This window comes from Hyla sarda, chromosome 11 (assembly GCF_029499605.1).
Source record: "Hyla sarda isolate aHylSar1 chromosome 11, aHylSar1.hap1, whole genome shotgun sequence".
In the NCBI taxonomy this organism is placed as follows: Eukaryota; Metazoa; Chordata; class Amphibia; order Anura; family Hylidae; genus Hyla; species Hyla sarda.
This window is the reverse complement of record NC_079199.1, coordinates 97311009-97329877: the sequence shown is the minus strand read 5'-3', so window position 1 is coordinate 97329877 and position 18869 is coordinate 97311009. Positions and strand designations below refer to the sequence as shown.

The window sequence follows — 18869 nt, the reverse complement described above, 5'->3', positions numbered from 1 at the left end:
GGGAGCGGGGCCGCGCGCGCCGGGACAGGACTGACGGAGAGCGAGTCAGGTACGGGAGCCGGGGTGCGCATCGCGAGCGGGCGCTACCCGCATCGCGAATCGCATCCCGGCTGGAGGCGGTATCGCAGCGCCCCGGGTCAGTGGATCTGACCGGAGCGCTGCAGTGAGGAGAGTGTAGCGAGCGCTCCGGGGAGGAGCGGGGACCCGGAGCGCTCGGCGTAACAGTAGGTATGATATTCTTTGGATACAGCTCAGCATTCTTTCTCCTCCAAACACGACAAGTTGAGTTTTTACCAAAAAGTTGTACTTTGGTTTCATCTGACCATAAGACAATCTCCCAATACTCTTCTGGATCATCCAAATGCTCAAGCAAACTTCAGGAAACTACAGGATCACCGACGGAACCCATGCAAGTGAATGGGGTCTGTTGGGGCCCGGTAGTAGCTGTTTGCATCCGACCCATTTTAGAGTCCGATCAGCTAAAAAAAAAAAAAAAAAAAGAGCAGAACAGACCCTTAACAGGTCGGATGAGAACGGCAATGTGAACCCAGCCTTACTCGGGTTTGTTAAGGGTTTGGTATTTTAGGACAAACAAGTGAGTGATCCAGCTCACCTTCCCTGATGTACGGTGCTCGGACCAGTCCCCGGCAAGGCATCCAATATTGAAGAAAGAAAGTACGGAGGGTCCAGCACTTCATTGCAAGCAGCTTTATTGAAGATACATCACACCATGAAAACGACAGTCAGTCAGACATGTTTCGAGCGCAAGCACTCTTCCTATGGTATTTTAGGGTAGTAAAAAGATTGGACATGCAGCTGCTGTGTGAACATAGTCGTACTCAACATCTCCATGCTTTTTTCGGGCACCAGCACAGCCACCTTCTACACTGAAGGAGTAATAGCTAGAAGTATTTTTTTTGTCATTCTTTACATGTGGGGGAGGGTAAAAGTGGGGGTGCCGCTGGGACAAACGAGCGTTGTAAAAGTGATATTGTATCCGTTTTTGATCTTATAATCTTTAAATTATCCATTGTCATTTTATGTTATGTCATCCTGGTAACAAGGTCATTTAGCTCGATTGTCACCTCTGAGTCTTAGGATACTGTTCTCCTCCCTCCACCCCTGGGGAAGTAAGTTTCCCAGCACTGGGAGAGAGTTTGGAGATTGTAGCCAACCCCCCTCCTCCTCCTCCTTCCCTCGCCTTGCACTTTCCGTCTCGTCCGCTGTGAGTCCTCTGTGAGATTCTGAACAAACACAGTGGAGTGCAGAAGCATTTCCTTATTCTCACACAGGAACCACACCTCGTTGGGGAGATCAACTTCACTGCAACTTTCCACCAGGTGCAGAGAAGACCAGAAGAACCACCGGGGGTCCTAGGGCGCTGCCGGGGTCACCTAAGCCAGGTAAGAGTCTCTGCAGGTTCTGACACCAATTGTAGTACTATAGAATTGTGGGTCTAATACAGAGACTTTAGTCTTAAAAATAATTTTCATCTAAACATCATCAAACTTTACAAATGTTATTGCTAAATCTACCTTGAAAATTTTCTTCCAAATTTAAATTTTGTTTTAAATTCTCCTCATTGGAAGAAGCAAAAGAAGGATTATGTAATTTCAGGACTAGAGTTCAGACTGTCCAAAAGGCTGCATGGAAATTTCCTTGAATATGAACAGATCCATAGATTACGGAATGATATGGTTTCCTCCTGGGGGGGCACACAATGGAGGTTAACCCCTTCACTACATTGGAAGAAGGTTTTATTCTGTTGGGTGTTTCACAGCTCTACTCTTTATGCCGGTATTAAGAGACTACCAAGGTTTGCTGTCTATCTGTTGTGATGATCTGGTTGACGTTGGTGTGGGTGGTGATTGTGCCAGTCTAGTTCCAGGGCCTGACTACCGTGGCTGTGCCAGGCTAGCATTATAAAGCTTCATTAGAAGAATTGGCTTCATCAGAACCCAGTTCAACGGCGCTGACCGACCACCATGGTGGTCGGTCAGCGCCGTTGAACCGAGTTCTGTTGAAGCCAATTCTTCTAATGTCATATATTTACCGGAGGGCAGCAGATGACCCACGATTACACGCTAACATCATTGTTGTGTATGAGGCTACACAACCACCCAGGGTGAGCAGCAAATCAATATATCCTTCTTACCAAGGGATTTAAAACGTTACTACCCTATGAAGCGCGTGTCCTTTTACTTTTATAAAGCTGCAGACCTGCCATCCTGTTTTGAAGAAGTACCACCTTCCCCCCCCCCCCCCCCCCACATAGTCCGCACACCAGCTGAACGAAACTTTCCAGCCATAGTTATCAAGGTGAAGCCACAGTCTTGTTATGCTTTGATCAATTTCATGAGGGCAGTCTTGATCAGATATATATGGCCGTGATTACTTTAAAGTAAAAAATCGATATGATTGACCATTATTATTATCCCATAAGGGAAATGATTATTGACCTGGCATTAAATGTTCCTGTTTGTAGTGATAACCACTACATACCCATACACAGTGGATTTAAGGTAGCCTTGCAGTGCAGCTGGCAGTCCACCTTAATGTAGAAATTATTTATGTAAGAAACGTCCATCCAGTGGCTTTAATATGTGGTATTATTAACCCCTTCAGGTAGTGTTCACCACACATAGAAGTGGTCCCCCAGGTTCTGAGACTCAATCTCAGGCTATAGAATGTATGATAGGAAGCAACCTCAGGCCAAGTGGGCCAACCTCAGCTTTAGAGTGGTCAAACTGGCCCCCGGTTGGGACAGGTATTTGTAATTCCAGGCTACATGGTTCTACCTCTCACAGGAGCAGTCGGAAAGTTTGGCTGCTTCAGGACAGTGATTTGAAAAGGGTTTTCTTGGGCTAGTAAAAATATGGATTACAAAAGGGCCTCCGCCAGTCAAGGATGCACTGAACAGGAAGATGGGCCAGCCAATTTCCATCTTTTGCTATTCTGAACCTATTACCATAGTAAAGTCTGGAAAGTGTGAGTTGAAAAAAGTGGGACCGTGATGGGCTTCCATCTAGGCCTGCAGTACTCTGTGTGGAGGAGTAGAGGGGATTGTCACGATGCCGGCTGGCAGGTAGTGGACCCTCTGTGCCAGAGAGGGATTGGCGTGGACCGTGCTAGTGGACCGGTTCTAAGCCACTACTGGTTTTCACCAGAGCCCGCCGCAAAGCGGGATGGTCTTGCTGCGGCGGTAGTGACCAGGTCGTATCCACTAGCAACGGCTCACCTCTCTGGCTGCTGAAGATAGGCGCGGTACAAGGGAGTAGGCAGAAGCAAGGTCGGACGTAGCAGAAGGTCGGGGCAGGCAGCAAGGATCGTAGTCAGGGGCAACGGCAGAAGGTCTGGAAACACTGGCAAGGGACACACAAGGAACGCTTTCACTGGCACTAAGGCAACAAGATCCGGCAAGGGAGTGCAAGGGAAGTGAGGTAATATAGGGAGTGCACAGGTGATAACCCTAATTGGAACCACTGCGCCAATCAGCGGCGCAGTGGCCCTTTAAATCGCAGAGACCCGGCGCGCGCGCGCCCTAGGGAGCGGGGCCGCGCGCGCCGGGACAGAACAGACGGGGAGCGAGTCAGGTAGGGGAGCCGGGGTGCGCATCGCGAGCGGGCGCTACCCGCATCGCGAATCGCATCCCGGCTAGCAGCAGGATCGCAGCGCCCCGGGTCAGAGGACGTGACCGGAGCGCTGCAGCGGAGGAGGTGAAGCGAGCGCTCCGGGGAGGAGCGGGAACCCGGAGCGCTCGGCGTAACAGTACCCCCCCCCTTGGGTCTCCCCCTCTTCTTGGAGCCTGAGAACCTGAGGAGCAGACTTTTGTCAAGGATGTTGTCCTCAGGTTCCCAGGATCTCTCTTCAGGACCACAACCCTCCCAGTCTACTAAAAAAAAATTTTTCCCTCTGACCTTTTTGGCAGCCAAAATCTCCTTGACCGAGAAGACGTCCGAGGAGCCGGAAACAGGAGTGGGAGGAACAGATTTGGGAGAAAAACGGTTGAGGATGAGTGGTTTGAGAAGAGAGACGTGAAAGGCATTAGGGATACGAAGAGAAGGAGGAAGAAGAAGTTTATAAGAGACAGGATTAATTTGACACAAAATTTTGAAAGGACCAAGATAGCGTGGTCCCAACTTGTAGCTAGGGACACGGAAGCGGACATATTTAGCGGAGAGCCATACCTTGTCTCCAGGGGAAAAAACGGGGGGAGCTCTTCTTTTCTTATCCGCGAACCTCTTCATGCGTGAAGAAGCCTGTAAGAGAGAATTTTGGGTCTCTCTCCATATAATGGAAAGGTCACGAGAAATTTCATCCACAGCGGGCAGACCAGAGGGCAAGGGGGTAGGGAGGGGGGGAAGAGGGTGACGGCCGTACACCACGAAAAATGGGGATTTGGAGGAAGATTCAGAGACCCTGAAGTTATACGAGAATTCGGCCCATGGAAGGAGATCTGCCCAGTCATCCTGGCGGGAGGAAACAAAATGTCGCAAATAATCACCCAGGATCTGGTTAATTCTTTCTACTTGTCCATTGGACTGGGGATGATATGCAGAGGAAAAATTTAATTTAATCTTGAGTTGTTTACAGAGAGCTCTCCAGAATTTAGACACGAATTGGACCCCTCTATCCGAGACAATCTGCGTAGGCAACCCGTGAAGACGAAAAATGTGTACAAAAAATTGTTTAGCCAACTGAGGCGCAGAAGGAAGACCAGGAAGAGGAATGAAATGTGCCATTTTGGAGAATCGATCAACGACCACCCAAATAACAGTGTTGCCACGGGAAGGGGGTAAATCAGTAATAAAATCCATACCAATCAGCGACCAAGGCTGTTCGGGGACAGGCAGAGGATGAAGAAAACCAGCGGGCTTCTGGCGAGGGGTCTTATCCCGGGCACAGATAGTGCAGGCTCGCACAAAGTCCCCAACATCCGTCTCCAGAGTCGGCCACCAATAGAAGCGGGAGATGAGTTGCACAGATTTCTTGATGCCCGCATGACCTGCGAGATGGGAGGAGTGACCCCATTTGAGGATTCCGAGGCGTTGGCGTGGAGAAACAAAGGTCTTTCCTGGAGGAGTCTGCCTGATGGAGGCAGGAGAAGTGGAGATCAGGCAGTCAGGTGGAATGATGTGTTGCGGAGGGAGATCAACTTCTGAGGCATCCGAGGAACGAGAGAGAGCATCGGCTCTAATGTTCTTATCGGCAGGACGAAAGTGAATCTCAAAATTAAATCGGGCAAAGAACAGAGACCACCGGGCCTGGCGAGGATTCAGCCGTTGGGCCGACTGGAGGTAGGAGAGGTTCTTGTGGTCGGTGTAGATAATAACAGGAAATCTTGATCCCTCCAGCAGATGCCTCCATTCCTCAAGTGCTAATTTAATGGCTAGAAGCTCTCGATCCCCGATGGAGTAGTTCCTCTCCGCTGGAGAGAAGGTCCTAGAGAAAAAACCACAAGTGACAGCATGCCCGGAAGGATTTTTTTGTAGAAGAACAGCTCCAGCTCCTACAGAGGAGGCATCAACCTCCAATAGGAAGGGTTTGGAAGGGTCAGGTCTGGAGAGCACGGGAGCCGAAGAAAAGGCAGACTTGAGTTGTTTAAAGGAGTCTTCTGCTTGAGGAGGCCAGGACTTGGGATCAGCATTTTTTTTGGTTAAGGCCACGATAGGAGCCACAATGGTAGAAAAATGTGGAATAAATTGCCTGTAATAATTGGCGAACCCCAAAAAGCGTTGGATAGCACGGAGTCCGGAGGGGCGTGGCCAATTTAAGACGGCAGAGAGTTTGTCTGGATCCATCTGTAGTCCCTGGCCAGAGACCAAATATCCTAGAAAAGGAAGAGATTGGCATTCAAACAGACATTTCTCAATTTTGGCATAGAGTTGGTTGTCACGAAGTCTCTGAAGAACCATACGGACATGCTGGCGGTGTTCTTCTAGATTGGCAGAAAAAATTAGGATATCGTCCAGATATACCACAACACAGGAGTATAATAGATCACGAAAAATTTCATTGACAAAGTCTTGGAAGACGGCAGGGGCATTGCACAGTCCAAAGGGCATGACCAGATACTCAAAGTGTCCATCTCTGGTGTTAAATGCCGTTTTCCACTCGTCCCCCTCTCTGATGCGGATGAGGTTATAGGCGCCTCTTAAGTCCAATTTAGTGAAGATGTGGGCACCTTGGAGGCGATCAAAGAGTTCAGAGATGAGGGGTAAGGGGTAGCGGTTCTTAACCGTGATTTTATTAAGACCGCGGTAGTCAATGCAAGGACGTAGGGAGCCATCTTTTTTGGAGACAAAGAAAAATCCGGCTCCGGCAGGAGAGGAGGATTTACGGATAAAGCCCTTTTTTAGATTCTCCTGGACGTATTCGGACATGGCAAGAGTCTCTGGGGCAGAGAGAGGATAAATTCTGCCCCGGGGTGGAGTAGTACCCGGGAGGAGGTCGATAGGGCAATCATAAGGCCTGTGAGGAGGTAGAGTCTCAGCTTGTTTTTTGCAGAAAACATCCGCGAAGTCCATATAGGCCTTAGGGAGACCGGTTACTGGAGGAACCACAGAGTTACGGCAAGGGTTACTGGGAACCGGTTTTAGACAGTTCTTGGAACAAGAGGACCCCCAACTCTTGATCTCCCCAGTGGACCAATCCAGGGTTGGGGAATGAAGTTGAAGCCAGGGAAGTCCAAGGAGAATCTCCGAGGTGCAATTGGGGAGGACCAAAAGTTCAATCCTCTCATGATGAGATCCGATGCTCATAAGAAGGGGCTCCGTGCGGAAACGTATGGTACAGTCCAATCTTTCATTATTTACACAATTGATGTAGAGGGGTCTGGCGAGACTGGTCACTGGGATGCTGAACCTGTTGACGAGAGAGGCCAAAATAAAATTTCCTGCAGAACCAGAGTCCAAGAAGGCCACTGTAGAGAAGGAGAAGGCAGAAGCCGACATCCGCACAGGCACAGTAAGACGTGGAGAAGCAGAGTAGACATCAAGGACTGTCTCACCTTTGTGCGGAGTCAGCGTACGTCTTTCCAGGCGGGGAGGACGGATAGGACAATCCCTCAGGAAGTGTTCGGTACTAGCACAGTACAGGCAGAGGTTCTCCATACGGCGTCGTGTCCTCTCTTGAGGTGTCAGGCGAGACCGGTCGACCTGCATAGCCTCCACGGCGGGAGGCACAGGAACAGATTGCAGGGGACCAGAGGAGAGAGGAGCCGAGGAGACGAAACGCCTCGTGCGAACAGAGTCCATATCTTGGCGGAGTTCCTGACGCCTTTCAGAAAAACGCATGTCAATGCGAGTGGCTAGATGAATAAGTTCATGTAGATTAGCAGGAATTTCTCGTGCGGCCAGAACATCTTTAATGTTGCTGGATAGGCCTTTTTTGAAGGTCGCGCAGAGGGCCTCATTATTCCAGGACAATTCTGAAGCAAGTGTACGGAATTGTACGGCATACTCGCCAACGGAAGAATTACCCTGGACCAGGTTCAACAGGGCAGTCTCAGCAGAAGAGGCTCGGGCAGGTTCCTCAAAGACACTTCGGATTTCCGAGAAGAAGGAGTGTACAGAGGCAGTGACGGGGTCATTGCGGTCCCAGAGCGGTGTGGCCCATGACAGGGCTTTTCCGGACAGAAGACTGACTACGAAAGCCACCTTAGACCTTTCAGTGGGAAACAGGTCCGACATCATCTCCAGATGCAGGGAACATTGGGAAAGGAAGCCACGGCAAAACTTAGAGTCCCCATCAAATTTATCCGGCAAGGATAAGCGTATCCCAGGAGCGGCCACTCGCTGCGGAGGAGGTGCAGGAGCTGGCGGAGGAGATGACTGCTGAAGCTGTGGTAGCAACTGTTGTAGCATAACGGTCAGTTGAGACAGCTGTTGGCCTTGTTGCGCAATCTGTTGTGACTGCTGGGCGACCACCGTGGTGAGGTCAGCGACAACTGGCAGAGGAACTTCAGCGGGATCCATGGCCGGATCTACTGTCACGATGCCGGCTGGCAGGTAGTGGACCCTCTGTGCCAGAGAGGGATTGGCGTGGACCGTGCTAGTGGACCGGTTCTAAGCCACTACTGGTTTTCACCAGAGCCCGCCGCAAAGCGGGATGGTCTTGCTGCGGCGGTAGTGACCAGGTCGTATCCACTAGCAACGGCTCACCTCTCTGGCTGCTGAAGATAGGCGCGGTACAAGGGAGTAGGCAGAAGCAAGGTCGGACGTAGCAGAAGGTCGGGGCAGGCAGCAAGGATCGTAGTCAGGGGCAACGGCAGAAGGTCTGGAAACACTGGCAAGGGACACACAAGGAACGCTTTCACTGGCACTAAGGCAACAAGATCCGGCAAGGGAGTGCAAGGGAAGTGAGGTAATATAGGGAGTGCACAGGTGATAACCCTAATTGGAACCACTGCGCCAATCAGCGGCGCAGTGGCCCTTTAAATCGCAGAGACCCGGCGCGCGCGCGCCCTAGGGAGCGGGGCCGCGCGCGCCGGGACAGAACAGACGGGGAGCGAGTCAGGTAGGGGAGCCGGGGTGCGCATCGCGAGCGGGCGCTACCCGCATCGCGAATCGCATCCCGGCTAGCAGCAGGATCGCAGCGCCCCGGGTCAGAGGACGTGACCGGAGCGCTGCAGCGGAGGAGGTGAAGCGAGCGCTCCGGGGAGGAGCGGGAACCCGGAGCGCTCGGCGTAACAGGGATGACTTCTTAAAGGTGTCCAGATTACTTTACTCCAAGACTCTTTATAATGGGGAGCCCTGGCTGCAGAGGATAAAGTGTAGGGGCGAGTTATACAACCTAAGAGTATGGGCTCATGTCATTCAGCCGTGATAGAGGGATCTAGGTGTGCCGGTTCATGACTCAGGATAAAAGTGAAAGGGACACCGTGCAGCATATGCAAGGTAACATGTTTCATCTGGCAGGATGGTGAAATCATGCTGCTGCGCCGAGGTATGAGGCTCAGGTTACAAGCCATGGGGATTGAGGTTTAGAGGTGAAAATTAAAGGGGTTCTCTATGGTAAAGTAAATAGTGCAAACAATGGCTGATAATGCTTGGTACTCTGGGTGATTTCCTAAAATACTAAAGTGAAGATCTTGAGGAACCAAACTCTATACTAGAGGAGGGGCATGTCTGCTTGCCCATAGACAGCTATGTATGTATATGAAGCATGTATACAAAGTTATACCCCCGCCCAATACACACATACCTTCTGCACCTGCAACAACCCTAAATTGCTCTTGGGTATACATTCATACCCTAAACTATGTTAGGAAGTAAAGGCCCATACACACAATGTAAATAGGTGACGTGACAAAACAAATGGCCATAACTTTGACAAATGGTGATCACGTGAATAATTATTGATTTATTTATTAACCGTTTGAATCCTCGGATGGACAGACGACATGTCAGTAGTCGGCCAATATGTGAGTTTTTATAATAATCATATAGACAATATTGTCACGTTTATATGCTTGTCTATAATCACTATTTGGTTGCTTACAGTGATCGTATTGACAATCTCATGACAGATATCTGCTTGAGTATAAGGGCTGTGTGTTCTGTGACCCTATCTGCTGTGTCCCAGGGCTCCCCTTTAATATCACTATATACAGTCATGTATTCAAACAAACAACATAAGCTCTGTTTGTTCAAGAGCCAGAGGCAAAGATGGAGAAGGAACTTTATTTTAACCCCTATCACACATTGTAGGCAACATGAGTGGAGTAAAGCTAATTCTTTATTAAACCTGACCATAAAAGGCAGTGTTATTGTAGTTATATTCTTATACATAGGGGGCAGTATTATTGTAGTTATATTCTTGTATATAGGAGTATTATAGTAGTTATATTCTTGTATATAGGAGCAGTATTATAGTAGTTATATTCTTGTATATAGGAGCAGTATTATTGTAGTTATATTCTTGTATATAGGAGACTGTATTATAGTAGTTATATTCTTATACATAGGAGCAGTATTATTGTAGTTATATTCCTGTATATAGGAGCAGTATTGTAGTAGTTATATTCTTGGATATAGGAGCAGTATTATAGTAGACATATTCTTGTGTATAGGAGCAGTATTATAGTAGTTATATTCTTGTACATAGGGGCAGTATTATAGTAGTTATATTCTTGTATATAGGGGCAGTATTATAGTAGTTATATTCTTGTATATAGGAGGCAGTATTATAGTAGTTATATTCTTGTATATAGGAGGCAGTATTATAGTAGTTATATTCTTATATATAGGAGCAGTATTATAGTAGTTATATTCTTGTGTATAGGAGAAGTATTATAGTAGTTATATTCTTGTACATAGGAGCAGTATTATAGTAGTTATATTCTTGTATATAGGAGGTAGTATTATAGTAGTTATATTCTTGTATATAGGAGGCAGTATTATAGAAGTTATATTCTTGTATATAGGAGGTAGTATTATAGTAGTTATATTCTTGTATATAGGAGCAGTATTATAGTAGTTATATTCTTGTATATAGGAGGCAGTATTATAGTAGTTATATTCTTGTATATAGGAACAGTATTATAGTAGTTATATTCTCGTACATAGGAACAGTATTTTAGTTGTGATATTCTTGTACATAGGAGCAGTATTATAGTAGCTTTATATCCTCATACAGTGAATGCATTACTCAGCCGGAGGTGACATCTATGCTCCATCCTCCACCCACTGATGAGTGTTCAGAATATAAAGGGGGGGGGGGGGGAGAGTTTAACAAAATATGTGTTAAAAAAATGTCGCCACCTTATAACTTAGGAATGATTCCCGCACTGGTGGTTTTCCTATAACCACTGTCTGGAATTGTTTGGTAATGTATGAAGTTAATCTTGTTTGCAGACAGCAGTGTTATTTGTTCACTTATATCTGAAGTACCGACTGTAGGGGGCAGTACAGGCATCTCCATCCCCCCCCCCCATCCTATTTTACACCTCTGTGTACCCCCTGCCTCAGCTGCGTCTGCACAAAAGTCCTATAGAGCTGCAGACAGAGTGACGTAAAGGATGGAACTAATGCTGACGTGATCCTACTATCAACAAGCAGAAGTGGGGTTATGTGTAATCCACACAGTCTGAAAAACATGCGTATAGTGGCGGCCGGTGACCTACACTAGCAACCCGCTGCTTATGGACTACAAGTCCCAGTGCGACAAGCTTTAAAGCTACATGGCCTAATTTTGCAAATCAGATATTGGTTCTTATGTTTAGTTTCATGTTGAGCCAGTGTATCTGTCTATTGAGTTATTGCAGCGTATTCCAACCCGTGTAGCAAAACTACAACTCCCAGCACACCCGGACAGCCGAAGGCTGTCCGGGTGTGCTGGGAGTAGTAGTTTTGCAACAGCACAAGGAGCACTGGTTGGGAAATACTGAGCTGGTGTATCTAAGCCCACCATGTGTGATACTGTCTCAATGGAATGTACCCTATGACCTCTCAGTACGTGACCACTGCGCTTCCCTTTCCCCACAGTGCATGCTGGGTGAGCGACAGTACTTAATAGACGTAAGATTCCATTTCCTGCCCGGCTTGAAAACACCAGAGCTGCCCTTTTCTTTCTTGATGTCTTCTTTAAGACGAGCGAGATCCCCATTGTGTCCTTGCAGAACGTTATAAGTGGTTAAAAAAAAAAAAATTAAATAAATAATAATAATAATAATAATCTCCTCTATATTTTCTCGCATAACCCGACTTGTTTTGTTCAAAGAACAGGAAGCGATTCGCAACGTCTCCTGTATTGTGCTCAGACCCCCACCGCCTCTCTGCTCCTGTATTATACACACCCTGGTGTCGTAACAAGATGAGGACAATGTCAGAGCTTGTGCAGTCTAAATTCTGACATGGAGAAATCCACCGTATAGGTGGGGGGTAAAGGGCTGATGAAGCAATGAGGAGGGCCTGGCAGAAATCCACAATGGGTTTTGTAATGGGAGACTATGTCGGGATGGGTCGGGGGGGGGGGAGGGGGAGGCGCTGTTTAAAGGGGTGCTCTGGTCGAAAACATTTTTTTTTAAATCAACTGGTGCCAGAAAGTTATACAGATTTGTAAATTACTATAAAATTACTATAAAAAAATTACTATAAAATTACTGTAAAAATCTTAATCCTTCCATTACTTATCAGCTGCTATATGCTTTTTCTTTTTTAATTTACCGTATTTTTCGCCGTATAAGACTCACTTTTTCTTCCCCAAAACTGGGGGGGGAAATTGGTGCGTCTTATACGGCGAATACCTGCGGTCATCAATGGCCTGGACCCGCCGCTAATACAGGATATCACCGATCGCGGTGATGCCCTGTATTAACCCTTCAGACGCGGCGATCAAAGCTGACCGAAAATAACACTAACCCGGCTGCTCAGTCGGGCTGTTCGGGACCGCCGCGGCGTCCCGAACAGCTTACAGGACACCGGGAGGGACCTTACCTGCCTCCTCGGTGTCTGCTCCGTGCCGGGATCCCCTGCGCTCTCCTTCGACGTCATCACATCGTCGCGCACACCGTCATCCAATAGGAGCGGCGTGCGTAGCGGCGTGATGACGGCGATGGAGAGCGTGGATCCCGGGGAAGAAGAAGTCCGGAGTGTCGCGGAAACCACCGGGACGCGGCGACAGCGATGGAGCGACATCCAGGGCACCAGTGACGGGTCCGGAGCGGCGGGGACATGTGAGTACTACCTCCTATCCAGTGGTCTTCAACCTGCGGACCTCCAGATGTTGCAAAACTACAACTCCCAGCATGCCCGGACAACCAACGGCTGTCCGGGCATGCTGGGAGTTGTAGTTTAGCAACATCTGGAGGTCCACAGGTTGAAGACCACTGTTGGGTTCAGAATCTTTATTTTTTTAGATTTGGCACCTATAAATTGGGTGCGTCTTATACGCCGGTGCGTCCTATAGGGCGAAAAATACGGTATTTTCTTTCTGACCACTGTGCTCTCCGCTGACACCTCTGTCCATATCAGGAACTGTCCATAGCAGGAACAAATCCCTCTCCTGCTCCGGACAGTTCCTGACATGGACAGAGGTGTCAGCAGAGAGCACTGTCAGACTGGAAAGAACTACACAACTTCCTCTGGAGCATACAGCAACTGATAAGTACTGGAAGGATTAAGATTTTTAAATAGATGTACCGTAATTTACAAATCTGTTGATTTAAAAAAAAATCTTTTCCACCAGAGTACCCCTTTAAAGCTTAACTCCAGCATTGCTCTCCTGCCCATGCTGCAAAGTTCTGTGAAGTGCCAATGTGCTGAGTCGAGGCAACTGTACCTCACCGGGTGTGATAGGCTTGTCTCGGCATCTCTCCGTGACGAACGGTGCAGAACGGGCGAAGGAGCGGCGCTGGAGTTCCCCTTTAAGTCTCACTTTTTCATGTTACAGAAGTCCAAGAAACTGAGATACGGGAATATGAGGACCCAAGAAAACATCTCCTTCTATCTCAGCTTCCCAGACCCCTATGAGCGTGACCTATGAGGTATTGTTATATTGGTGCGGTCACACCATTTAAAGTTTTGGGTGGAGTCGGGCTTCTAGTATAAAACAAGCCATAAAAATGCGCCAATGAAGTTTTATATGGTTTTACCAGTCTTCTCATGTGCTCCTAATGCATCGCTGTTCAGATGTAATTTCCTGCCGTAGGGTCCGTACGGCAAAGCTGAGTAACTGGAATCATGAGGTTGTTCATTCCATCCAGTAATAACAAAAAACAACAACAAATGGTTCATTCTCAGAGGATTCCGGAAAAAAATATTAATCATCTCACATATAAGGGGGGCGCTGTACTGATTATTCAGCCTCATGTGCTGCTGATTGGGGGCTGGAAAATAGCTTTGTCACATGGCCTAAGACACTGTTTTCCAACCAGTGTGCCTTCGGCTGACCGGGCATGCTGGGAGTTTTAGTTTTGCAACGGCTGGAGGCATATTGTTTGGGAAACACTGGCCCCCTCGTGACGTTTCACCCCCTCGTGACCACAGAGGACAGAGGTCATCGGCATGGCTGCAGTGAATGTTGCATTGTTGTGCCGCTCATTGGGAATGTTAACTGTTATGGAATAATGCATGACCTTACAGGGGTAAAGGGGTACTCAAATCAACTGGCGCCAGAAAGTTAAATAGATCTGTAAATTAGTTCTATAAAAAAAAAATCTTCATCCTTCCAGTATTTTTCAGCTGCTGTATGCTCTACAGGAAATTGTGTAGTTCTTTCCAGTTTGACCACAGTGCTCTCTGCTGCCACCTGTGTCCGTGTCAGGAACTGTCCGGAGCAGGAGAGGTTTGCTATGGGGATTTGCTCCTACTCTGGACAGTTCCTTACACGGTCAGAGGTGTCAGCAGAGAGCACTGTGGTCAGACAGAAAATAAATTCAAAATGAAAAGAACTTCCTCTGTAGCATACAGCAGCTAAGTGCTGGAAGGATGAAGATTTTTTAATAGAAGTAATTTACAACTCTGTTTAACTTTCTGGAGCCAGTTGATATGACATTTTTTTTCCCCACCAGAGTACCCCTTTAATAAAGTTGTATTCTAGGCCCGAACAAAAGCCTGTGAAGGCCCCTAGCAATATAGGGGCAGTATTATAAATATATATATATATATATATATATATATATATAATTATTATTATTATTTTTTTTTAAATAGCAATACTACTATAAACTGCCCTAGTAATTCCATATAGTGTCAAAATAATGAAAGTTTCATTACTAAATGAACATATAATAGTGTCACACAGTGTCTCTCTCGGTGTTTCCCAACCAGGATGCCTCCAGATGTTGCAAAACTACAACTCCCAGTATGCCTGGACAGCCTCTGGCTGTCCAGGCATTCTGGGAGTTGTAGTTTTGCAATACAATACAGTGCCCAAGTAATTTTACCATACAGTATCCAAGTAATGGGGTCATGTTGTTTGAGTAATAGTGTCTGACAGTATCTAAATATTAGTGCTATGCAGTGTCATAGTAACAGTTACATACAATCCCCATATGGTGGGCCATATGGTGTCTAAATAATATCGCCAAACAGTGACCAAGGAATGGTGTCATATAGTCCCGAGGTAATTGGTCCATAATGTCATATAGGATCATGTAATAGGGCCATATAATGTACAAGTAATGTTGTTGTATACAGTGTTCAAGCAATCGTGTCATACAGTGTTCGAGTAATAGGTTCATACAGTGCCTTAATAATAGTGTCCTACAGTGTCCAAGCAATAGTGCCATATGGTATACAAGTAATACTGTTATGAAGTTTTTAATTGATAGTGTTATATAGTGTTCAAGTAAAAGTGTCCTACAGTGTCCAAGCAATAGTGCCATATGGTATATAAGTAATAGTGTCATACGGTATGCAAGCAATAGTGCCATATGGTATACAAGCAATAGTGTCATACGGTATACAAGTAATAGTGCCATATGGTATACAGGTAATACTGTCAAGAAGAGTTTGAGTAATAGTGTCATATAGTGTTCAAGTAAAAGTGTCCTACAGTATCCGAGTAATAGTGTCATGCAGTGTCCAAGCAATAGTACTATACGGTATACAAGTAAAAGTGCCCAATGTAATACAAGTAATAGTGTCATGCAGTGTTTAAGTATTAGTGTCATACAGTGCCTAAATAATAGTATCCTACAGTGTCCAAACAATAGTGCCATGTGGTATACAAGTAATAATGGCATACGATATACAGGCAATAGTGTCCTAGTAATAGAGTCATATAGTATAGAAGCAATACAGTCATACGGTGTACCTGTAAAAGTGCTATACAGTGTATGAGTAATAGCGTCAATAGACTCACACAGACAGGCAATAGACTCACACAGTGTTTAAGTAAAAGTGTCATACAGTGTCCAAGCAATAGTGTCATATAGGGTCTAATAGATCTGATAGAAGGACAAGGACCAAGGTTTGACCCTGTTTGACCTTGCCTGTAATAAATGGGTGGATGATCTGTGGTAGTACCCTATTAGACAAAGATGCGAGAGCCGTCTGCTAGTTGTTGCTGCCAGGATCAAGCATCGTTTCTCTATATCTAGAGCACTGGTCTCCAAACTGTGGCCCCTCAGATGTTGCAAAACTACAATTCCCAGCATGCCCGGACAGCCAACGGCTGTCCGGGCATGCTGGGAGTTGTAGTTTTGCAACATCTGGACGGCCACAGTTTGGAGACCACTGATCTGGAGCATGGCTGCTGGGTTCTCACATGCATCCGGCTAACTGCACAAGTCTGCACAAGAAGATTGGCCATCCTGCGGCACGGAGCAGGTGAGGAGACCTCCAGTCACCATTCCCACTCATCGGACCCCTGCAATTACACTGCGGAGGTCTGATGAGTAAACCCAGGCTACCCGAACTCACCTGCTGAAGCGAGCGCATTTGTGTGTGAAATAGCTTGCTGCAGCGCAGTACATTTTCCGAGTTAAAGGGGTGCATCCGGCTAACCAGGGAGAAACATTATACACAGAACGAAATACGTTTTGTTGTTTAGTTCACACAGAGACACTGGATGTAGCCCTGTCTGCTGTGGAGAGTGCTTATATAATGCGGACAGAGCCGGCGGACTCAACCCTGCAATTTCTCCTCCATTTCCAAGTACATCCATGATGTCATTTATCATATTCACGGTACTTACCCCCTCCCATGGGAAAGACGCCAACCTAACGGCATCTTAACTTTTTTTTTATTTTTATTGAATTTATGCACTGAGCATAAAGAAGGTATTTGAATAGGCAAAAAGAAACAAAACAACAACAACAAAGTATTTTATATATGTGTGTGTATATATATATATATATATATATATATATATATATATATAAAATAATAAATATATATATATTTATATGAATATTTTTTATTTATTTATAAAATTAACTTTTTTTTTTTTTTTTTTATCCCTCAATCACAATGCTGAGTCATAGAGGGTGTAACATGTAGGAAATTTAAATAACAACCCAAAGGTCTGGTAATACGACTGCGGCCTATGGAGGGTCTTCTCTAGGACTGGAATGTTTGTGAACCCCCCTCCCTCTAAATATTCGGAACAGGGAGCTATCAGTATGTGACGGGTCTTGTATTTTATTTACTGTTCTATAACAAGACCTGGAATAACCGCAGTCCTGGGCTCACAGCTAAAATACATATTTCATCAGGAGAACTATTCACATTTTCTTTCCATTACTGTCTAAATATAAAATGGGGAAAAAATCTGAGCTTTAATATTCCATACCAGAGCGTAATCTTGAGTACCCTTCGTTCCCGAGGGATTTTTGGAGTTCTTAAAGGGACATAGATATTTATCAAAAATCTGTTGGGGAGGAGAAGGTTAAAGGAGTAGTCCGACGTGCACTTTTCTTATTTTATCCGGTCCGAGAAAAAGAAAACAAACTTTCTCTTACCTGCCAACGCGCCCCAGGAGCTCGGGTACAGGTGTCCGGTCGCCGGCTGTTTGCTTCTTACTTCCTGTTACTTCCCGGAGCTTCAGCCTATCACCGACCGCAGCAATGACCCGCCTCAGCCGGTGATAGGCTGAAGCTCCGTGTGACGTGCCGGGCTAACAGGAAGTAAGAAGCAAACAGCCGGCGACCGAACACCTGTACCGGAGCTCCTGGGGCGCGTTGGCAGGTAAGAGAAAGTTTGTTTTCTTCCTTTTTTTGCAGCTCGGACCGGATAAAATAAGAAAAGTGCGCGCCAGACTACTCCTTTAAGGCGCACTTGTACCATGTCACAGAAAAAAAAATAATGCTTCTATATGTTACTCTAGGTCATGCAGATGCTTTAAATGTATTTCTTATGTGTGTAGCTTCTGTATTTGGACTTTGTAGAAAATTTGGATGAGACACTGCGCCTTCTTGTAGTAGATGGGTGGAAATAAAAGATAAAAACTAGCCCAGGTGTATACCAAAAAGGCTATTTTTATTCAGGATGCATGCACATCGAGGTGTTGTGCCCTCAGCGCAACAGGACACGGTAAGGTGCAATAACTTGCACTTGCTTATCATAATTACCAACAGTATTACACTAGGAGCGCGCCTCTTTCTTCCCTTTCTTTACAGTAGCTTCTGTATTTGGCTCACAAATCCCTCTGCTGTTCAATCATTATGACATCTGCTGCTCAGAAAGGGGCGTGTCTGAGGCAAGCACTGAGCCCGCCCTCACTCATTATGCATTCACTTCCTCCCTGAGTCTGCTGTGCTGTGCTGGGTCTCCTCATCCAATCACTGCAGGCTGCTCTGTTACCCCCTCCTCTCTGTTTTCATGCTGCAGTCTGATAGGACAGGAGTGAGCACAGAGGAGTGCTAGTCCCACCCTCACTTCCTGGACTTTGTCCTGGCCTGTGCTTCAGCTGGGACAAAAATAATGCTGCAGTCAGACATGATTGTGATCTGAATGGTATGGGGACCCCTAGTGGTCTTTTTTTATTTTTTTATAAGTCATGATTCCTATAAAAAGGAGATAACATTTATTATGAAGTATATTAGAAGGTTAATGTTTTGCCAAGAATTTAAGAAATTCTCTACGGCGATAGTTTGTATCGGTACCATTATTATGTTTTAATGGGACTTTTTAATCACTTTTTACAACATTTTTTAATGTATTTTTATGGGAAAAGGGGATTATTTACATTTTATAAGGGGAGTGGCTATTATATTTAAAAAACATTTTTAGATTTTATTTTACATGTTTTAGGTCCCATAGTAGACTATTATTTGCAATCATTAGATTGCACGTACTGTTCAGTAATATCTAATAACATACTATTTGCAATCTTCTTGTACAGCCTGACTTGTTAGTCTGCACAAGAAGTTTGGCCATCCTGCCGCACAGAGCAGGTGAGGAGACCTCCAGCCGCCATTTGCA

The 18869-nt window shown here is 46.1% G+C and overlaps 1 protein-coding gene across 10 annotated transcripts in view; it reads left to right on the top strand.

The window, feature by feature from the left end:
• The window catches only part of CDC42SE1 (CDC42 small effector 1), a 99010-nt gene that overhangs the window by 50807 nt on the left and 29334 nt on the right, over window positions 1–18869 (top strand). For 4 of the 10 annotated variants that reach the window (XM_056546890.1, XM_056546889.1, XM_056546883.1 and 1 more), the window contains one exon: window positions 1293–1403. The exons of 1 other annotated variant lie outside the window; for it this stretch is intronic. Coding sequence is in view for 7 of the 9 variants with exons in the window: in XM_056546883.1 (XP_056402858.1) it covers window positions 1293–1403 (111 nt within the window). In the remaining 2 variants the exon portion in view is untranslated. Of the gene's footprint in view, window positions 1–1292; window positions 1404–11486; window positions 11697–18869 lie in introns of those variants that run through there. 5 more of the 10 variants (XM_056546886.1, XM_056546882.1, XM_056546891.1 and 2 more) reach the window with 3 other exon arrangements.